The 17,062-nt window shown below is 43.4% G+C and overlaps 1 protein-coding gene across 1 annotated transcript in view; it reads right to left on the bottom strand.

Moving 5' to 3' along the window:
• Positions 1-17,062, bottom strand: part of DDX4 (DEAD-box helicase 4) — a 2,434,953-nt gene that overhangs the window by 497,934 nt on the left and 1,919,957 nt on the right. Inside the window, exon 15 of the mRNA XM_044063758.1 lies at positions 16,189-16,355. Coding sequence (XP_043919693.1) covers positions 16,189-16,355 — 167 coding nt within the window. The remainder of the gene's footprint in view (positions 1-16,188; positions 16,356-17,062) is intronic.

Here is a 17,062-nt window from a genome sequence, read left to right as displayed (position 1 = left end):
GTCATGGTCTGCACAGACGATAAGTTCGGTACCGAAGTGGTTGTCGGTGCCAAGGGTGGAACCGAAAAAATCGGTGCCGATAACTGAATGTCCGATGCCGGGTAAGTCGGAGCCGAAAAGGCAATGGGCGTCGAAAAATCCATCGACGTCATAACAGTCTGCATCGACTGGACAGTCGGTGCCAGTAAAGTCTGAACCAAGGAGCCCCTCAGTACCGATACAGTAAAGGACATGCTAGTCAGTGCCGAAGTCACAGATGGCTCCAATGGCCTCAGTGCCGAAGGTCTAGGGACCGAAAGCGCTGGAGACAGAAATCAAATCCGAACTGGAAACCTTAGCTTTCTTGGGTCTTGGTTCCTGGGGGTCCCCAGCAGGGGACGAAGGAAGAGACTTAGCCTTTATATGTTAATCACTCTTTTTCTTATGGGATCTTGGCGGAATTGAAGCCTTCGACCCAGAAATAGCCTCTGAAAAGGAGATTTAAGTAGCCCCTTCAATATTAATTTAGTTTTTTCTCTCAATCAACGTCCTGTTAGAGAAATTCTTACAAATCCCACAGGGCGGGCCAACTGTTAAATGAAGTAGACCCAAGCAATAGACACACAGGGAATGTGCATCTGAAATAGGTAACTTATGGCCACAATCTAAACATCTTTTAAATCCTTGACTACCTTTTTTTTTTTACCTGCCATGTTAGAAAGAAAGAAGGAAACCCAGAAAAATACCAGCAATGATATAAGAATTACCCAAAGGTAAGAAGGAAAGGGGGTTTACCAACGATGGTGAAAAAGAAATTACCTCATGGTAAAGGTGGAGGAAAGGAATAGAAAAGATTCAAGAAAGGATGGTCGCTAAATGCGGTAAGTAAGAGAAAACTCTCTCAACTTTTCTGTGAGAAAAGGCGGTTTTAGAATTTAGAAAGAAAAACTATTGTACTTGGATCAAGAGAAGTTGCTTGATATGACTGAATGGCGATGCGGCAAATGAAATCTAAGGTAACAGGGAGAGGGGAATTCTGGTAAGAGTTTTAGCTCGAGAGGTTGTAGCTGACGCAAGCTTGGAAGATGGCCGGCTCGGTTCCGAAGTTGGACCCGATACCCACATGTAAGGAATGAACGAGGATTAACAATATCAAATCAGAGCTTTTCCTGCAGAGTTATTTGCTTTAGAGATACAAAGGAGAGATTTTTCTGAGGAGTGGAGGGGACGATCTGCTATGTACTGGGTTAAGAGTTTAAGGATGGGGGTTTGTCAGGATGTTTTACAATATTGTAGGCAAGTATTAGTTGTTGGCAGTTAAGTAGTTGGGGGGGGGGGGGGTCTAACCATTTAAGTTCTCATAGTGCCTGACAATGATGGGTTTTGGAAGTGCAGTTATTAGCAAATCTAGCAATTTTATTGTAGAAGGACTCAACTTGTTCAAGGTCCTGTTTTCTAGTGTGGGTAAGGATAGGTGCAGCATACATGAGTGAAGAAAGTAGGTGTGTTTAGGCGAGTGTGATGCGTGCCTTATCAGATAGGAATTTTTTTGTGTCTGAATAGGGTACCCCATTTTCTTGTGGACTTTGTGATATCTGGATATAAAATAGCTCTAGCTCTGAGGAAGTCAATTTTACTTTGATGAAAGTGCTTAACCTGAAAAATAAACTTGTGTCTACTAGTCCTAATGGTGAATTTGTGTTTTGTATCAAATAGCAGTTTATTGTCAATTGTTACTCCAAGTAGTTTAGTGTGGTCAGAGGGGGAAATGTTAGTACCATTTTTGGATGTGATTGTAAAAGGAGGTTGCATGGTTTTAGTGTTATTAGGAGCAAATATAAGTAATTTGGTCTTGTTGGATTGAGGACGAGTTGGATCAGGGTAACCCAACTTTCTACTGAGGTAAAGGATTCCTGAGTAAGTTTTTGCAGGGTAGTAAGAGATGGTGCTGAGCAGATGAGAATTGAGTTATCTGCATTGTATAACAGTGGCATGCTGGGAGAACCTGTGAAGGTTGTTAGTAAATATCGTGAAGCGTAATGGGCCCAATATTGAACCTTGTGGGAGTCCTATAGTGGTTGGGAGTGGAGGAGATAGCCTGCTTTGCCATTGGAAAGACTGTTGTCTGTCAGATAGCTTTTAAACCAGGCTATGGTGGATGGGGCAAAGGATAGAGAGGTCAGAGAGTCTAGAAGTATGGTGTGTGACACCATGTCAAATGCCTTAGATAGGTCTAAGAATATCGCTGAGACAAAGTTATTTCTGTATAGGTTAACTGTTTGTAAAAGAGAGGAGAGTGGCAGTGGTGCTATGGTGTTGCCGGAAGTCATGTTGTGTGGGAGAGAGGAGATTGTTAGTATTCAGGAACTGCATCACTTGAGAGTGAAATAAGTTATGTACTTACCATAACGTTCCATGCTAGTTGTCTTCTTCTCGCCTTCTTTCTTGCTGGTTGGGTTCGGAGCTGATCCTCTGCTCTGACTCGGCCATCTTCAAAAGCTCGAGAGCTGCTTACTGGCTCGTGGACCCCCTATATCCCATGATGCCTGGCGCTAGATACCCAGATCTCATTTGGTAAGTCTAACTACAGACATAATAAAGGAATCCTATCCTAGAATGCATAAATCCTACTGGAGAGACTACTAGTCAGAAACGAATAGCCAAAGACTCAGCCAGTGAAAAATCAAGAGCAGCTCTTCTCGGTCCACTAGGATAGGGGGATTGAGGGTGGGACGCAAGAAAGAAGGCGGGAAGACAACTAACATGGAACGTTATGGTAGGTACATAACTTCTTTATGTTAAGTTGTCTATCTTCTATTCTTGCCGGTTGGGACAGCGTCCCTAGCACCTAAAAACCTGGGTGGCTCATCGGAAAAGACTCTATAGAACAGTGGAACCAAAGTCAGCTCTGCTCCTAGAAACCAAATCCAACTTGTAATGCGAAATGAAAGTATGTGGGTTGGCCCATGTAGCCGCAGCACAAATAGATTCCATGGGCAACCTAGCCTGAAAGGCCACCGAAGTAGCTAACGCTCTGGTGGAGTGACCTTTTGGTTTAACTGGCAATTCTTTATTCCTCAGTTGATATACGAATGTGATGATAGAAGTCAACCATCTGGATAAGGTTACTTTGGAGACCGGAAGACCTTGTTTACCTACTGCATAAGATAGGAAAAGTTGATCTGATTTTCTAATGTCCTTGGTTCTGTGCAAATAAAAGCGTAGCTGCCTGTGAACATCTAACTGATGCAACTTATATTCCGCCTTGTTGGAGTGGTTAGGGAAAAACACAGGAAGGTCTATGGACTGATTCAAGTTACTCTCTGAAGAGACCTTAGGAAGGACGGATTAGTCCTAAGAGCAACCCTGTCATTGTGGAACACGAAGTATGGGGGATGGACAGAGAGCCTGTAGTTCCGAAACTCTTCTGGCTGAAGTAATAGCTACCAGGAAGAGGGTTTTCCAAGATAAGAACTTCAGCGAACAAGCTGCTGCAGGTTCGAAAGGGGCCAAAATTAGCAAAGTTAAAATCAAATTTAAATCCCACGGTGGTGGAGGATCTCTCACTGGGGGCCTGAGCAGAGTGGTTTCTTTGAGAAAGGCTTTACACAGCTTATGGGACATGATACTGTTTTCCGACAGGCTAATGTGAAAATTTGAAATTGCTAACTGGACTCTAATTGTAGCTGAAGCAGAACCAGCATGGAAGAGTTCTGCTAGAAATTCCAAAATGGAGTGCACTGGGGCTGAAAAGGGGTCTATGCTTTTTGCCTCTGCCCAGGAAGAAAAACGTTTCCACTTACTAGCGTAAGTTTTTCTGGTCGTAGACTTGTGTGATGACAAAAGGATTTCACTCAGACGGGGAAATATCTGGGAGCCTGGCTACGGTTGGAAGTGGAGCAACCACGCTGTGAGCTGGAGAGTGTGCAGGGATTGGTGCAGCCCACCCGACTGATGAATCAGGAGGTCTGGAACTAGGTCCAGAATCCAAGGCTGTTCGAGAAGATAGAAGTGAAGGAACGGAAACCATATTTGTCGAGGCCAGTAAGGAGCAATGAGGATCATTTTGCAACCCGAAACAGCAGCCTTCTGAATCAATTTCGAAATGAGGGGGAAAGGAGGAAATGCATAAAGAAGCCCCTGGGGCCAATCGTGGACTACAGCGTCTCTGGGGGGATGCCCAGGGAGTGGAAGGAGGGAGAAGAAATTGCTGCACTTGTTGTTGAAGGGATATGCAGCAAGTTTGGCCCCATCTGCGGAAGATTTGGTCCGCAACCACCTGGGTCAGAGACCACTCGTGAGGCATGAGAATTGCTCTGCTCAGTCTGCTATAACGTTGGACTTCCCAGGAATGTGCGTTGCAATCAGAAACCGTTGGGAAGAGATCGCCCACTGCCAGAGTCTGAGTGCTCAACATAGGGGGTAGGACCTGGTTCCGCCCTGCTTGATGATGTACCACACTACGGACATATTGTCCGTTTGAACTGCAATGGTCCCCGTAGGAAGAGTACTGAAGAGCCTGCAACGCTAAGAGCACGGCCCTCATCTCCAATACATTTATGTGCGATGATACTCGTGAGGTTGTCAGGTGCCTTGGACTGTTTTGCCCTGATAATGCCCCCCCCCCACCCAATCAGGGAGGCGTCCGTGGTCACTGTAGCCACTGGAAAAGGAAGAACAAATGGTTTGCCATGGAGCACTGATGTGGAGACCATCCAAGGTGTTTCTTGCATGCCTGAGTGATCATAATCATGTAAGACATGGGAAGTTGCTGGAAGGACCATTGGGTGAAAAGAAGCCACTGGAGAATCCTCATGTGAAAGCGAGCTAGGGGAACAAGTACGATAGCTGCTGCCATGAGACCTAACGTTTGAAGGACAAACCTGGCTTGAATCCTTTTGCATGCTAATAAAACCTTGACATGCTGACGAATCACTGAAACCCTGTCTGGTGGGAGGCTCGCTAACATGTCTTTGGTATTTAAATTTGCGCCTATAAAGGTGATAGATTGACAGGGCAACAATGCAGACTTTTCGAAATTTATTGCGATACCTAGCCTGGAGCAAGTGTCGATGGTGCAGTCTCTGGCTCGGAGAAGGTGATGTCTGGCGGTAGCAGTGAGGAGCCAGTCGAGACATGGAAACACATGGAATCCTTGCCGTCTCAGATGAGCGGTAACTACTGCCATACATTTGGTAAACACCCTGGGGGCTGTGGTGAGACCAAAGGGCAGAGCTCTGAACTGATAATGGCTGGCTCCTAGCTGGAAGCGGAGGAATCTTCGGAAGCATCTGTCCATTTTTATGTGATAGTACGCATCCTGAAGATCTATGGAGCACATCCAATTGTCCTGACCCAGAAAGGGTAAAATGGACTGAAGCGTGACCATCCAGAATTTTGTTCTTTGTACAGACTTGTTTAGTCTGCTGAGATCCAAAATGGGTTTCCAGTCCCCTGTCTTTTTGGGTACCAAAAAGAACCTTGAGTAAATTCCGGATCCTTGTTGGTCTGTTGGGTCTTGCTGGATGGCACATTTTCTGAGCAGTTTTGAGACTTCTTGAACTACTTGATCCCTTAGATTGGGTGGAACATCTAAGGGGGTGCGAATGAAGGGGATTCAGTAGCCTCCGGATATGACGGACTGTACCCATTTGTCTTGTGTTATGTCTCGCCAGGCTCGTGGGTACAGCGATATAGTCTTCCTCAGACTGCCTCCAGAGGTGAGCAGCCGGGCAACCCTTCAGGGATACTGGAAGGGCTTGTCAGAGAAGGATTTTCTGCTGCCCTGGTTTTGCGGACCCCCTCTGGCACGAGGGCGGAATCTGTTATTGTTCCCTCCTCTGCCCCTAGAGGGAAACTCACCACGTGCGTCCGGCAAGGCTCCTTGGGATTTCCGGAACCACATCTTCCCACTCTTCTGACCCTTAGGATATGGTCTGGAAGGAGTGGAAAAACGGACTCCTACAGCAGAGAGAGTCTAGCCTTCCTGCTCACACCTGGTAAGGGTATCTTTCACGTGTGATCCAAAGAGAGAGGAACCATCAAAGGGGATGTTGGTGAAAGATTCTCTGAAAGGTTCCGCAAAGTTAGTCACATCCAAGCGTACCTCCTTACGGCCATGCCTGTGCCTGCTGCTCTACTCGCACCATCAGCTGCATACGAGATGAGCCGCATGGAGGAGTTTACCACACAATTGAGTCGCCAGCTGGGAGGCTGCCTTAGCCTGGGCCCCCTCAGCTGATGGATCTTGGAGGGTATCTCCAAGATCTTTCAGGAGATCCCTCTGAAGACGGGTAAAGTGGCACAGATAATTCAGGGACCGCATGGAAAAGGTCGCTGAAGAGAACATCCACTTCCCAAATCTGTCCATCGTCCTGGACTCCTTATTAGGGGGATGGACAGATGAATTTCAGCCAACTCCTTTGTGGCCAATGCTACCACCATGGCATCAACGGGGACACCCTTGGTCAAGAACTGTTTGTCCTGCGGGGCAGTAATGAATTTTGCAGGTCTTCTAGGGGTCGGTTCCACTGTGTCTGAAGCCGTCCACGCCTTTCGAGCTACCACAGACATCAGCGGGTCGAAAGGCGGAGACACCCAGGAGGTGGAAGGTCGGGATCAAAACACATCCAGGAATACCGACTCATCCTAGGAAGGGCTTAGGGTAGTCCAGTTTCCCCTCTGCCTAAGCATCTCAAGGATGTCCGAGAAGGAGACATCTTCAGAGGGGGATCTTGGGGACACTTCCGACTCCTCTAAATTGGTATCCGATGTAACAGACTCTGGGTAGTCAACATGCTTCCTCTTGCATTTTCACTTGCAAGGTGGCTCCTCTGAAAGAACAGGGGAGGCCTCGAAGAGGAGGATACACCCAAGGGGGTGTCCTGCAGCACTGGATCCCCACGCTTAGGGTCTGGAAGAGGGGCAGAGGCTGATGCAGGCACCCTACAGGGAGGAGCCGATGGAGTCGATCGTGGGACTGACTATGGGGCCAGCACACTCATCACCTTGAAGGCATCCCTGCCCGGACGCAGAGAAGGCTCAGGCTCCGACGAAACCAAAAGCCATCCCCGCACCGAGGGAGACTGCTCCGAGGCAGATGTGGGAGCAGAGCTCACCTGCACCGAAGCACAGAGAGGGAGAGCGGGGTCGGACAAGGGTCCGATGCCACTCGCCCCCTCGGAGCCGACGAGGGAGTCTCGGCGCCCAGATTCTTCCTGGGAAGGTACCATGGAAGGGATCGGAGCTGACAAAGGAACCGAAAGGGAGGTTATCGGCGCCGACCGTTCCACGACTCGAACCCCAACGAACTCCGGCTCCGAGCTCAAAGGAAGAGAGTCGGAGGAGGAATATCAATAGCTGCGGACGGAGCAGATTCCTGATGAGGAGGGCTGGACAACATTTTGGCAAGGGCCTGCGACTTCAAGAGCCTACTGACCACTCTTTCCAAATCATGGTCTGAAAGTCTAGAGGACCGAGAAGAGTGGGATGATCGGTGACTACCCTCCGATTGGAGCAGGGGCGACTTTGGAGCTTAATGTATCGACTCCAAAGAAGGAGACCTGGATATCTTTCGACTCTCAGCTGGCTCCAAAGACCGTGTCGGAGTTGACTGGGAGGGAGGGACATTGGTTCCAGCCAGAGCCGAAATGGATTGTGTGGCTTCACCCAACGACGGCTCTGAACTGGGAGCCGACGGTTTAGGTGGCCTGGAAGATTTCACCAGCTGAGACTTCGACGGTGAATCTTGGGGTTTAAACAGACCCCTGAGAATCAATTTATTTTTGCGCTTCTGCAGGACTCTTGGACTGAAGGCATGACAGATGGAGCAAGAGTCCTGCAGGTGCACAGTGCCCAGACAATAAACACAAGTGTGACCATCTGTCAGAGACATCTTCTGACAGCACGAGTCACACTTCTTTAATCCGGACGGTTTTGGATCCTTGGACATTCTTAGAAGAAAACCAATGACAAGTTTTTACACAAAAAGTTAAGGTAACAGATAAAAAATAACAATAGCCTAAAGTTAACACAACCCACACAAGTACTACTACCAAAAGGAAAAACAAACTTATCACTAACACTACAGGTTATAGAGAAAAAGCTTTTTTTTTTAAAAGGAGATAGAAAAGAAAGGTTAATCTCTATCCCAAACGGAAAGAACCTTTCTGTGGAAAAGAGAGAAGGGGGAAGGGAAACTCACTAATTTAAACGAGTTTCTTAGTAAGGGAAAGCTATTTAGAGGAAAAACTAACTACAATGAATAAAGTCTAACCAACGACTAATTCTACACTACAATACAGTAATTTTTACAGGAAAATAACAGTAATAATAAAGAAGCTTATACGACCTGAGCCAGAACAACCTCGCAGCAGAAGCAGCAAATGAGATAAGGGTATCTAGCGCCATGCATCATGGGATATAGGGGGGCCTCAAGCCAGTATTTGAAGATGGCCGAGTCAGAGACGAGGATCGGCTCCGAACCCAACCAGCAAGAATAGAAGGCGAGATAGACAACTTAACATTACATCTTTCAAGTATAGATGGCTATGGGAGGGTAATTACAGAAATTGTAAGAGTTTCCACCTTTATGAAGGGGGATAATGTATACTACTTTCCATAATTGTGGGATGTTAGATTCCTGAATGGAGCGGTTAATAATACTGGAAACGGTAAGATAGTGAGTCAGCTGATATTTTTAAGAAATTGGCTGGTAGGTTGTCTAAAGCAAGGGTGGTAGGTTTAAGTTTTAGTAGCATTTTTTTTTTAATTGTAGCAGTAGGGACAGGTGAGAGGGTAAAGGATAGAGTTTTGTTGGGGGGTTGGTTAGGGGTTTAGGAATGGTTGTTACTGGAGAGTTTTGTAGACAGGGATAGATGGTTTTAGTGAAATGGTGGTTAAATTGGGAAGCAATGTCTGTAGTGTTGTTGTTGGTGGTTGGAGTGGATGTTTTACCTGGTTTCAGTAGGGAGTTGATGCCATGCCAGAACTTTTGGGGGTATCATGTTTGTTTTGGACATTAAGGAAATAGTTTTGTTTACAGAGTACATTTTTATTTGCTTGGTTTCTTAGTTTCTGGTAGATTTGTTTGGATGAGTTTGTCTTTCCTCTTTTCCATGCTTTCCATGATTTGTCTCTGGCTTTTAGCAGAGCTCGTGTTCCTGTTTAGCCATGATGCACAGTTTGCTTTAACTTTGATTCTTCTAATGGGTGCTACTGAGTTGAGGACATTTATTAAGGTGTTATTATAGTGTACTGCTTGGTCTAAACGTAATGTTAGTAGTGGATCCCACTTACAGCGTCTTGGGATATGGTTGAGATTATCTATATTCAGTTTACTTTCATCTCTAACTGGTCTAAAAATTATATGGTTGGAAGGATTGGTGTGCTTGTGTTGTAGGAATGTGGGGAGGTTGTCACTTAGGCTGTCTGGTAGACATCCAGTGAGATATTTTTTCTTTTGGGCAGTTGACTAGTGTCCAATCAAGGATCGATTGCTTGTTGGATGTTTTGTCTATTCTAGTTGGTTCCTGGATGAGCTGAGTACAGCCAGAGAGATTTATATGATTTGTGGGGGTGTCGGAGTTGCAGGCTAACCAGTCTGTATTTAGATCACCTAAAAGAATAGTTTCCTGTGGTAGCTTATTAGAGATCCATTTGTAAGATCTCTTCTATGGTGGGAGAGTTATTGCCTGGTGGGATGTAGCAGCAGATAAAATTGATTTTTTTTTTGGTATCATGAATGAATAGAGTTGAGATTAAAGTTTCAGCATTTTGAAATGAAAGAATAGGGTTTTCAAGGAGTTTTAGGTTGAGTGTATTTTTAAATATGGCAACTCCTCCTCCCTTTCTGTCTGCTCTATCATGCCTTAGTACGGTATAACCTGGTGGGAGAATCTCTTTGTTCTGTGTTGGGTTTTAACCAGGTTTCTGTAATGGTTACTATGTCTGGGGAGTAATGACTTATAAATGTTTTTGCTAGTTATACTTCTTGTATTGATGTTAATAAGTAGGTCTGATTTTTGTCTAGGTGGGAGTAAGGTATTATTTGGCCCTGGGTTTGGGTGTATGTGTCTTGATACGAGCATTTTTTTGCAATTAATGTGCGTTTTATTTTATATGTTATTTTTATGTAGTGTACATCTGATAGTTTACTGGTATAGATTGCTGTTAACTGGACTTTATATATGTGTAGCATTAGGCTGTATTTGAATAGTGTAGCACTAATGGGGAAATGTGTGTGTGGTGTAATGTATATGTTTGTGCTGTGGTACCTAGTGTTTTGTACAGGTGTGCTAGGGTGAGTTGATGTGAGATGTGTTAGCATTGTGAGGGTGAGCAGGAGACAACTTAAAAAATTGGCATTTTGTTTCAGTTATGGATAAAAGTATGGTGATGTGGAGGAAGGGAAAGGATGGTTTGAAAGTATGTGACAGTTGTAAGCAGGAGGTGACTTAGTTGCTAGAAGTGTAGGAGTTTGTGTGAGTGTGTGGCTGAAGTGTGATAAGCTGATATGGTTGTAGGTGTAGTTTATTGGGTTTAAATGTAGAGGTGCTGGGGCTGGTGGGATTTGGGGGCAGGGTAGGGGAGAGGAGTGAGCTCGCAGGGCAAACGAAGCAGGTAGAGCCACGGAGTGGGTAGTCTATCTAGAAGTAATCAGTTATACAGTGAGACTGTGCACTGCCAAGGCTTTGAGTAGGTACGTGGCACTTTCTGTGAACTATGTCTAATGTAATGCAAGAGGTGACCTACTACCAGTTTTCAGAGTTAAACAATATTAAATATAGAAGGCAACATTCTGCGCTCAGTACTATGGTGTGAGTTTTAATTCTAGTAGGTCAGCTATGCCTTTATGTGTATATGGCTGTTCCTTCTTGTTACTTTTATGGGGGGGGGGGGGGGTACTTAGTTATTGTGCTTGAACTACGATCGCTGGAATTGGTTTATACAGCCAAGTTGGTGAAGTTGAGCTTAGTAAGTAAAAATACAGAGTTCTTATGTCCTATGTTCTGCTGCCATCTAGTTGTAAAAGTGGAGAACTACAATAACTCACTAACTAGTTAGGAAGCAAATAGGGCAAGATATGGATAGTAAGATATAAGCAATCAAAACATATTTAAGAAAAGTTGTGGACAACAATTAATAATGGACTGCAAGACTATCTGGGAGTGGAAGACGGCAAGAGTCAAGTGGGATAAGATGATTTTTTTCCAGTAGAACAAGGTGGATTGGGATTACCCAATTTGAATGGGATATTTCAGAGGTACAGAGTTAAGGCTCCTATACATAGCACAAGCAGAAAATTATAATTCAAAGTGGCAAGGGATGACGTTGAAACAGGGGAATCTCAAAAAACAAGGAGACTGGGATTTTGGAAGCAGGCCTTTAAGGAGAATAATCATGAAGAGTATTATATCAATAACATAGCAGAAAGTATTCTAACAAGTGGGCCAACATGGGAATGGAGAAAAGAGATTCTGCCAATAAGAATCACTGCAATTAGGGATACACACAACAGGCAAGAAGGGGCCAGAAAATATTGGAGAAAATTGGCGAAGGAACCAAGGTATTGGGAGCAAATAACTTCAGAGGGGAAAGGTAACCGAATGGGAAGAGGCCAAGAATTTATTTGAACGGCAGGTTAAGATTGCCATCCCAGTCAAGGACTGATATCAGAGTCTAGGCAAAAAGAAAGAAATATGGGGTCTTAAATGAAAGACCAGCACTGGTACAGCTTTTAGTAGAATCTAGAACAGAAGTTGCCAATAAAAGAGGAATAATTAGTACATCATATAAAATATTGCTTAACTATAAAAATCAGAGAAAGGATTTGAGAGATTAAATAAGCAATTCACAAAGAAACAATGGGAGGATACATGTAGGCCTCCAAATATGTAACAAAATCTAGAAGATTTAGGATTTTTGCTTGGAAATATTTATGTAGATATTTTGGGTTCTTACTACGTTGTCGAATTCCTGAAACTTCGAAGATGAGAATATCAAACTCAGATGTTCGAAGTTCCAGGATTTCAAACAAATAAAAAATAAAAGCCCTAACAACTGTTCCATGCAGGGGGGCGAGTCCCCCTGCACCCCCCACTCTTTAAATATACCAATTCCGAGATCATAATACAGTGTGGAAAGGGAAAATTTCACCTTACCGCACTGTAGTGCGATCTTACAGTTGGCATATTTAAAGAGCCGGGGGGGGGGGTGTGCAGGGGGCTTGCCTTGTTTTTCTTACATTTTTATTTTAACATTTTCGAAGTTCTGAAAGTTCGAACATAAAGTTTCGACCTTATGGTGTTCGAAGTTTCAGAACTTCGACAACGTTAATAGGAACCCGATGTTTTTTTATACCCCTCAGGTGGACAGCAAATGTTGGAGGTGTGACTGGGGGTAAGAGAGGTACTTGGGAACATGTTTTCCTGGAGTGTGATGGGTTGATGGACTAAAGATTCCCTGCGAGATGCACTGTTGGAAATGCTGGGGGGGGCATGAAGGTGTGACAAGGGAGATTTTTTCCGAGCTATTATACAGAATCAGAAATGCCTACACATGGTAAAGGCTTGTGTCTAATTATAGTGACTACGAAAAAAGCTATTACTAGAAAATGGAAATCAAAACCAACTGTATTAGAAGTAATGAATACAGTAACAGAGATAAAACTGGAATGGAGATGCTCAGAAAAGGGTACGAGCAAACCACAAAGGAATAAATGTGAATTGTGGGAACAATACATATAGAGGAGGAATGAGGTTTAAAAGAAGGCAGGACTTAAATGAGCTATGTAATGTTTGACTCAAAATGACTGGGTAGATTATAAGCGATGTACAATATTTGCAACTGGGAGTGTGCCAGTATGTTTTATGATGTAAAATGCTTGCAACCATGATTGTCGATGTGGTTCGTTTTCATTTATAAAACGCATGATTGCTTATGTAGTAAGCGATGGTTTAATAAAGATGTTTCTTGATTTAGAAAGGGCAGTATTTGAATACTTCATGTAATATTGCTTAGATTATATGATACAATATACGTGAAGTATGTTTATTAAAAAAAAAAGTTATGTACTCACCATAATGTTCCATCTGTGTAGGACCTTTTCATTTGTCTTCAACCTGTGGGATTATTGATCCAGTACAGATTCAACCTGGCATCATTTCACAGCATCGGATCTGAGCTCTAAGCTCCTCCCCCCTACCCACCATCCCCCATCTCCCTCCTTCCATCAGATTGAGTTTGCTGCCAACAGTAGCACCTCGACCTAACCAAGTGAATAACACTTTAGCAGTAGTGCCCTGAAAGCATTACCAGGAAGATAGAAGCTTACTAGAATAGGGCTATGCGTCACTCATCCGGTCTACCACACAGCCCACATAGGGAAGTTGGGGGGGGGGGGATGACGACGGTTGAAGACAAATGTAAAGGGTCTAGACATTTCAAATTGTTAACCTGTCTTCATTTCTAAAGGATTACCAATAAATCCAACATTTTGAAAAGGAACAGAGCAAAATTATGAGGCAAAGTCGTGACAGTCTATGAAATCAAGGACAGTGATGGGTATGCATTATTCCTCAATGAGGTAAATAAAAGCAACTCGCCCCTGTTTGATGACTGCAGAACAGTCAAGGATCTGGTTTGCAGTACCAGTGTTGCACAAAGTACCACTGTTTGTTGAAAAAAGTGTAAACTAGTATTACTATAACATATCTGTGTGTGCTACACTAAGAGTAACAAGCTAGCTATAATGTATTTTACTACTTTCCAACACAGCTATTATCAGCAACTATGCTTGGATGGGTTTGGAGCAGTGGTTGTAATGCATGTAATAGTAGCAAGCTGGCCATATTTTCTTCACCTAGCATCAGAAACAGACCTTACACAAGATAGGTGGCTATCATCGGCTATTTGGCAGGAAAAGAATGTGTTAAAGCAACTGTTCATTGTAACTGCAGTGCAGTGAGAAGCACTGTCATCTTACAGTGCTTTGCACTGGTGCATTTCTCAGCTATGTGGAATCTGCATGTCCTTCCTTGTCTGTATCAATGTTTATCCATGTGGTTTTGTTAAACCCAGCACCACAAAAATAAATGCAGCAGGTGAAATCTAATTCCTCCCTTTTCCCTGAAGGTGGATGTGCAGCATTGTGTGTGCATGAGCATGTAAAAAATGCCACGGATTTTTATCTGTACACCCACAACAATGCTGGGACACATACATTACTCATACAGGTTTGATAGGCAATACTAGACTGTCAGTCTCTAGAGTACTACAAGCTTAGCCACTAGCCACAGATCAGAAATCAAACCCGGTACTTTTCTGTTAGGTAAAGACCCTTCAGCCTTATGACAACCCACCCCCCTCTTCTGGGTAACCATTTCTACTTCAATACACAAAGCATAAAATACATCACAGAACATTCAGATACTTCCTCTAGGAGTCTGGTGGCACCCACACCCCAGACCGTATAAATGGATTTTAACATGCACTTGGTAGTCTCTGCCCTCATCCATTCTAAAATCAGCTCTGCTCAGATGTCTGCACCAAAGGTTGTTGTAGGATATATGGGTTGGGTGTGTGTGTGTCGCGTGTGGTCATTAAGTTTCAAACCTTAGAGCTACGCACAGATCATCACTATAGCTTATACTTGGGCAAGGGACAGTGTTCATTGATTCTTTTACTTTTTTCACAGACTTCAGAGCTATTCCCAGATAGGATTTGAGTATTGTCACAACTGTCATGTTAGTTTATTATGAGATACTACTTTTGTCAGCTGTGGACATTAAGCCTTGGGCCCAACTTATATCTACCTTGAAAGAAAGACAAACAAATTATTTTCTTACCCAGGATTTTTGTTCAAGCCACCACTGATTAAAACACTGGGAAATGCTCTAAAATGCATCCTAGAGCATCAATGGGCTTCTGCGTTTTCCAGCTTTGGTTATTATCCAAGTGGTTATTACTGAACTGTTCTGGTTAGGAAGGGTGTATTGAAAGGACGCAAGGAAAACTAAAGCTGAAGAGCAACACTTCTGTTACGTATTTGTGTTGTGCATTTTCATTCTTCCTCAACTTCCATCCCACCAAACCCCAACCTTTCTTTCACAATTGATTTCTGGAAGAATTACAAGGACACCAGTGCTCCTTATGTTGAGCTCCAGATAATAGCTTCTATCAGGAATTTTAGGATATTTCTTACATTACTGTCAAATAGCAAACAAGATCTTGGGTATGTTAGGAGTTGCTGCGTTATGGGTAAGGGAGGAGCTCAAGAGTTTTTAGTGGCCACGATCTAAAATAACAGCAGTCAGATCTGAGAGTTTTTAAGGGGAAGGTTCCCAGAGATCCCCCCTTCCAGAGAGGTCACCCTTAAGAGAAATTTTATAACTGGCCAAATAAAAGTGGGATGGACCACACATATGTCTTAATTGGAAGAATCCATGTTCCTGGAAGTACTTGCAGCTGGCTCTTCTACATCCTGGGTGGTCAATCCCCTCTGACGCCCTTACTGATCTAGTGGCTCAGCAAGCCTGGAAGGAGCTTGCCACAACAGACCCCATACCAAATAAATCTGACAGGATTCTGGCAACTTCGAAAGGCAGAATTCACTGGAGTAAATATGTTGGAAAAAATTATTTCGCATAAAGGCAATTGACTTTCCTTGTCATTCATGAGAACAAGATACAAATGGAAGGTTATAGTGTATGTTAATGTATAAATACTGGATGTCTATGTACAAACCTTTGCTTGCTTTGGCATTCGTATATTCATATTTAAATGCTTTAAATATATGTTAGCAATTTGTAAATGTATAATGTAAATCATCTTGTATAGAATTCACTGGAGTAGGGGCCTCCTCTCTTGGATGCCACGGTTGCTTTGAAGAGGTGACAGTAACAGGGTGATACTTTGACTGGAAGTGCACAAGTGGCCCTGGTAAAGGCTATGAATGCACTGACTTGTTATTGCTGCAATAGATATTTCTTACTGATAACACTATTTGTACAGTTTTGATACCTTTTATTATCCACAAAATAAGATTTATTTTGTGCTTTTAAGTTGATTTTTCAGAAAATACTATGGAATCCAAGGATGTGTTTAGGCTGCCAGAAGTGTGAGCTAATGCATTAAACAAAGAATTCTGACAAGCCGGTGCAAATCAATAATAATCAAAGAAAAAAAAAAAAAAAAAAAACAAAGATGCACCTTTGAATTTCTTCAGGAAATGTAGCACTAAACATTAAAGTCTGACGCGCCTCCTTAGCAGGCATTCCAGGAGAGGTCACCAACTTCTTAACATCTGGTATGAATCCCATCTCCAACATTCGGTCAGCTTCATCCAAGACTAGGTATCTGACCTTTGTCAATCCAATCTTAAAAACAAATTAATGACAAATTAAATGTACTTTCATGCATTTAAACAGTATAAGAAAACTAAAGACGACATTTTTCAACTAAACAAAAAACTTGTTACACCAACAGAATGCTTTTCAAAACAGCCTGCACTAATGGCACAGACAGTCATGACTATGCTCGGGCAATCCTGGCTTGACTAGCAGCTCACAGGCAGGGGAGGAAGGATGTGTCCACCATACAGGTAAGGGAGATTCACCTTAGCTAGCTTACTTGTGGTTCCACGTAAAGGTGCACATGCAGTCCCTGTAGAAAAGCAGTTGCTTCTCTCAAAAACACAGGGTGAGTGTGTTAGTGCCATAACAAAACAAAGCCCTCAGTTAATCTGAACATTGCAAATCTCTTTTAACCCAGGACCCTCATCAACTTGTCCTTGACAAAAGAAGGTCTTGTCTGTTTAACCTCAATTATTTGACAAAGTAACTCAGGCAGTGGACAATAGTTATGCCATGCATACTGCATATATCTAGACCTGGCCCAAGCCTTTGACACAATTCCCTACTATGCAGGCATTATCCACAAACTTGTATATCTGAATATAAATGCTTATACTGTGCAGTGGACAGCTAGCTGGTAATCGGATAGAAACCATGTGGTTACAAGTCACAGATGCCACTTCTGAAAGCAAAAACAGTTACCAGTGTATACCACAGGGCTCAGTTTTGGG

This window comes from Protopterus annectens, chromosome 2.part2 (genome assembly GCF_019279795.1).
Source record: "Protopterus annectens isolate FY-2018-M chromosome 2.part2, PAN1.0, whole genome shotgun sequence".
Classification (NCBI taxonomy): Eukaryota; Metazoa; Chordata; order Ceratodontiformes; family Protopteridae; genus Protopterus; species Protopterus annectens.
Note: the sequence above shows the minus strand (reverse complement) of the source record. Positions and strands in the feature narration are given on the sequence as shown.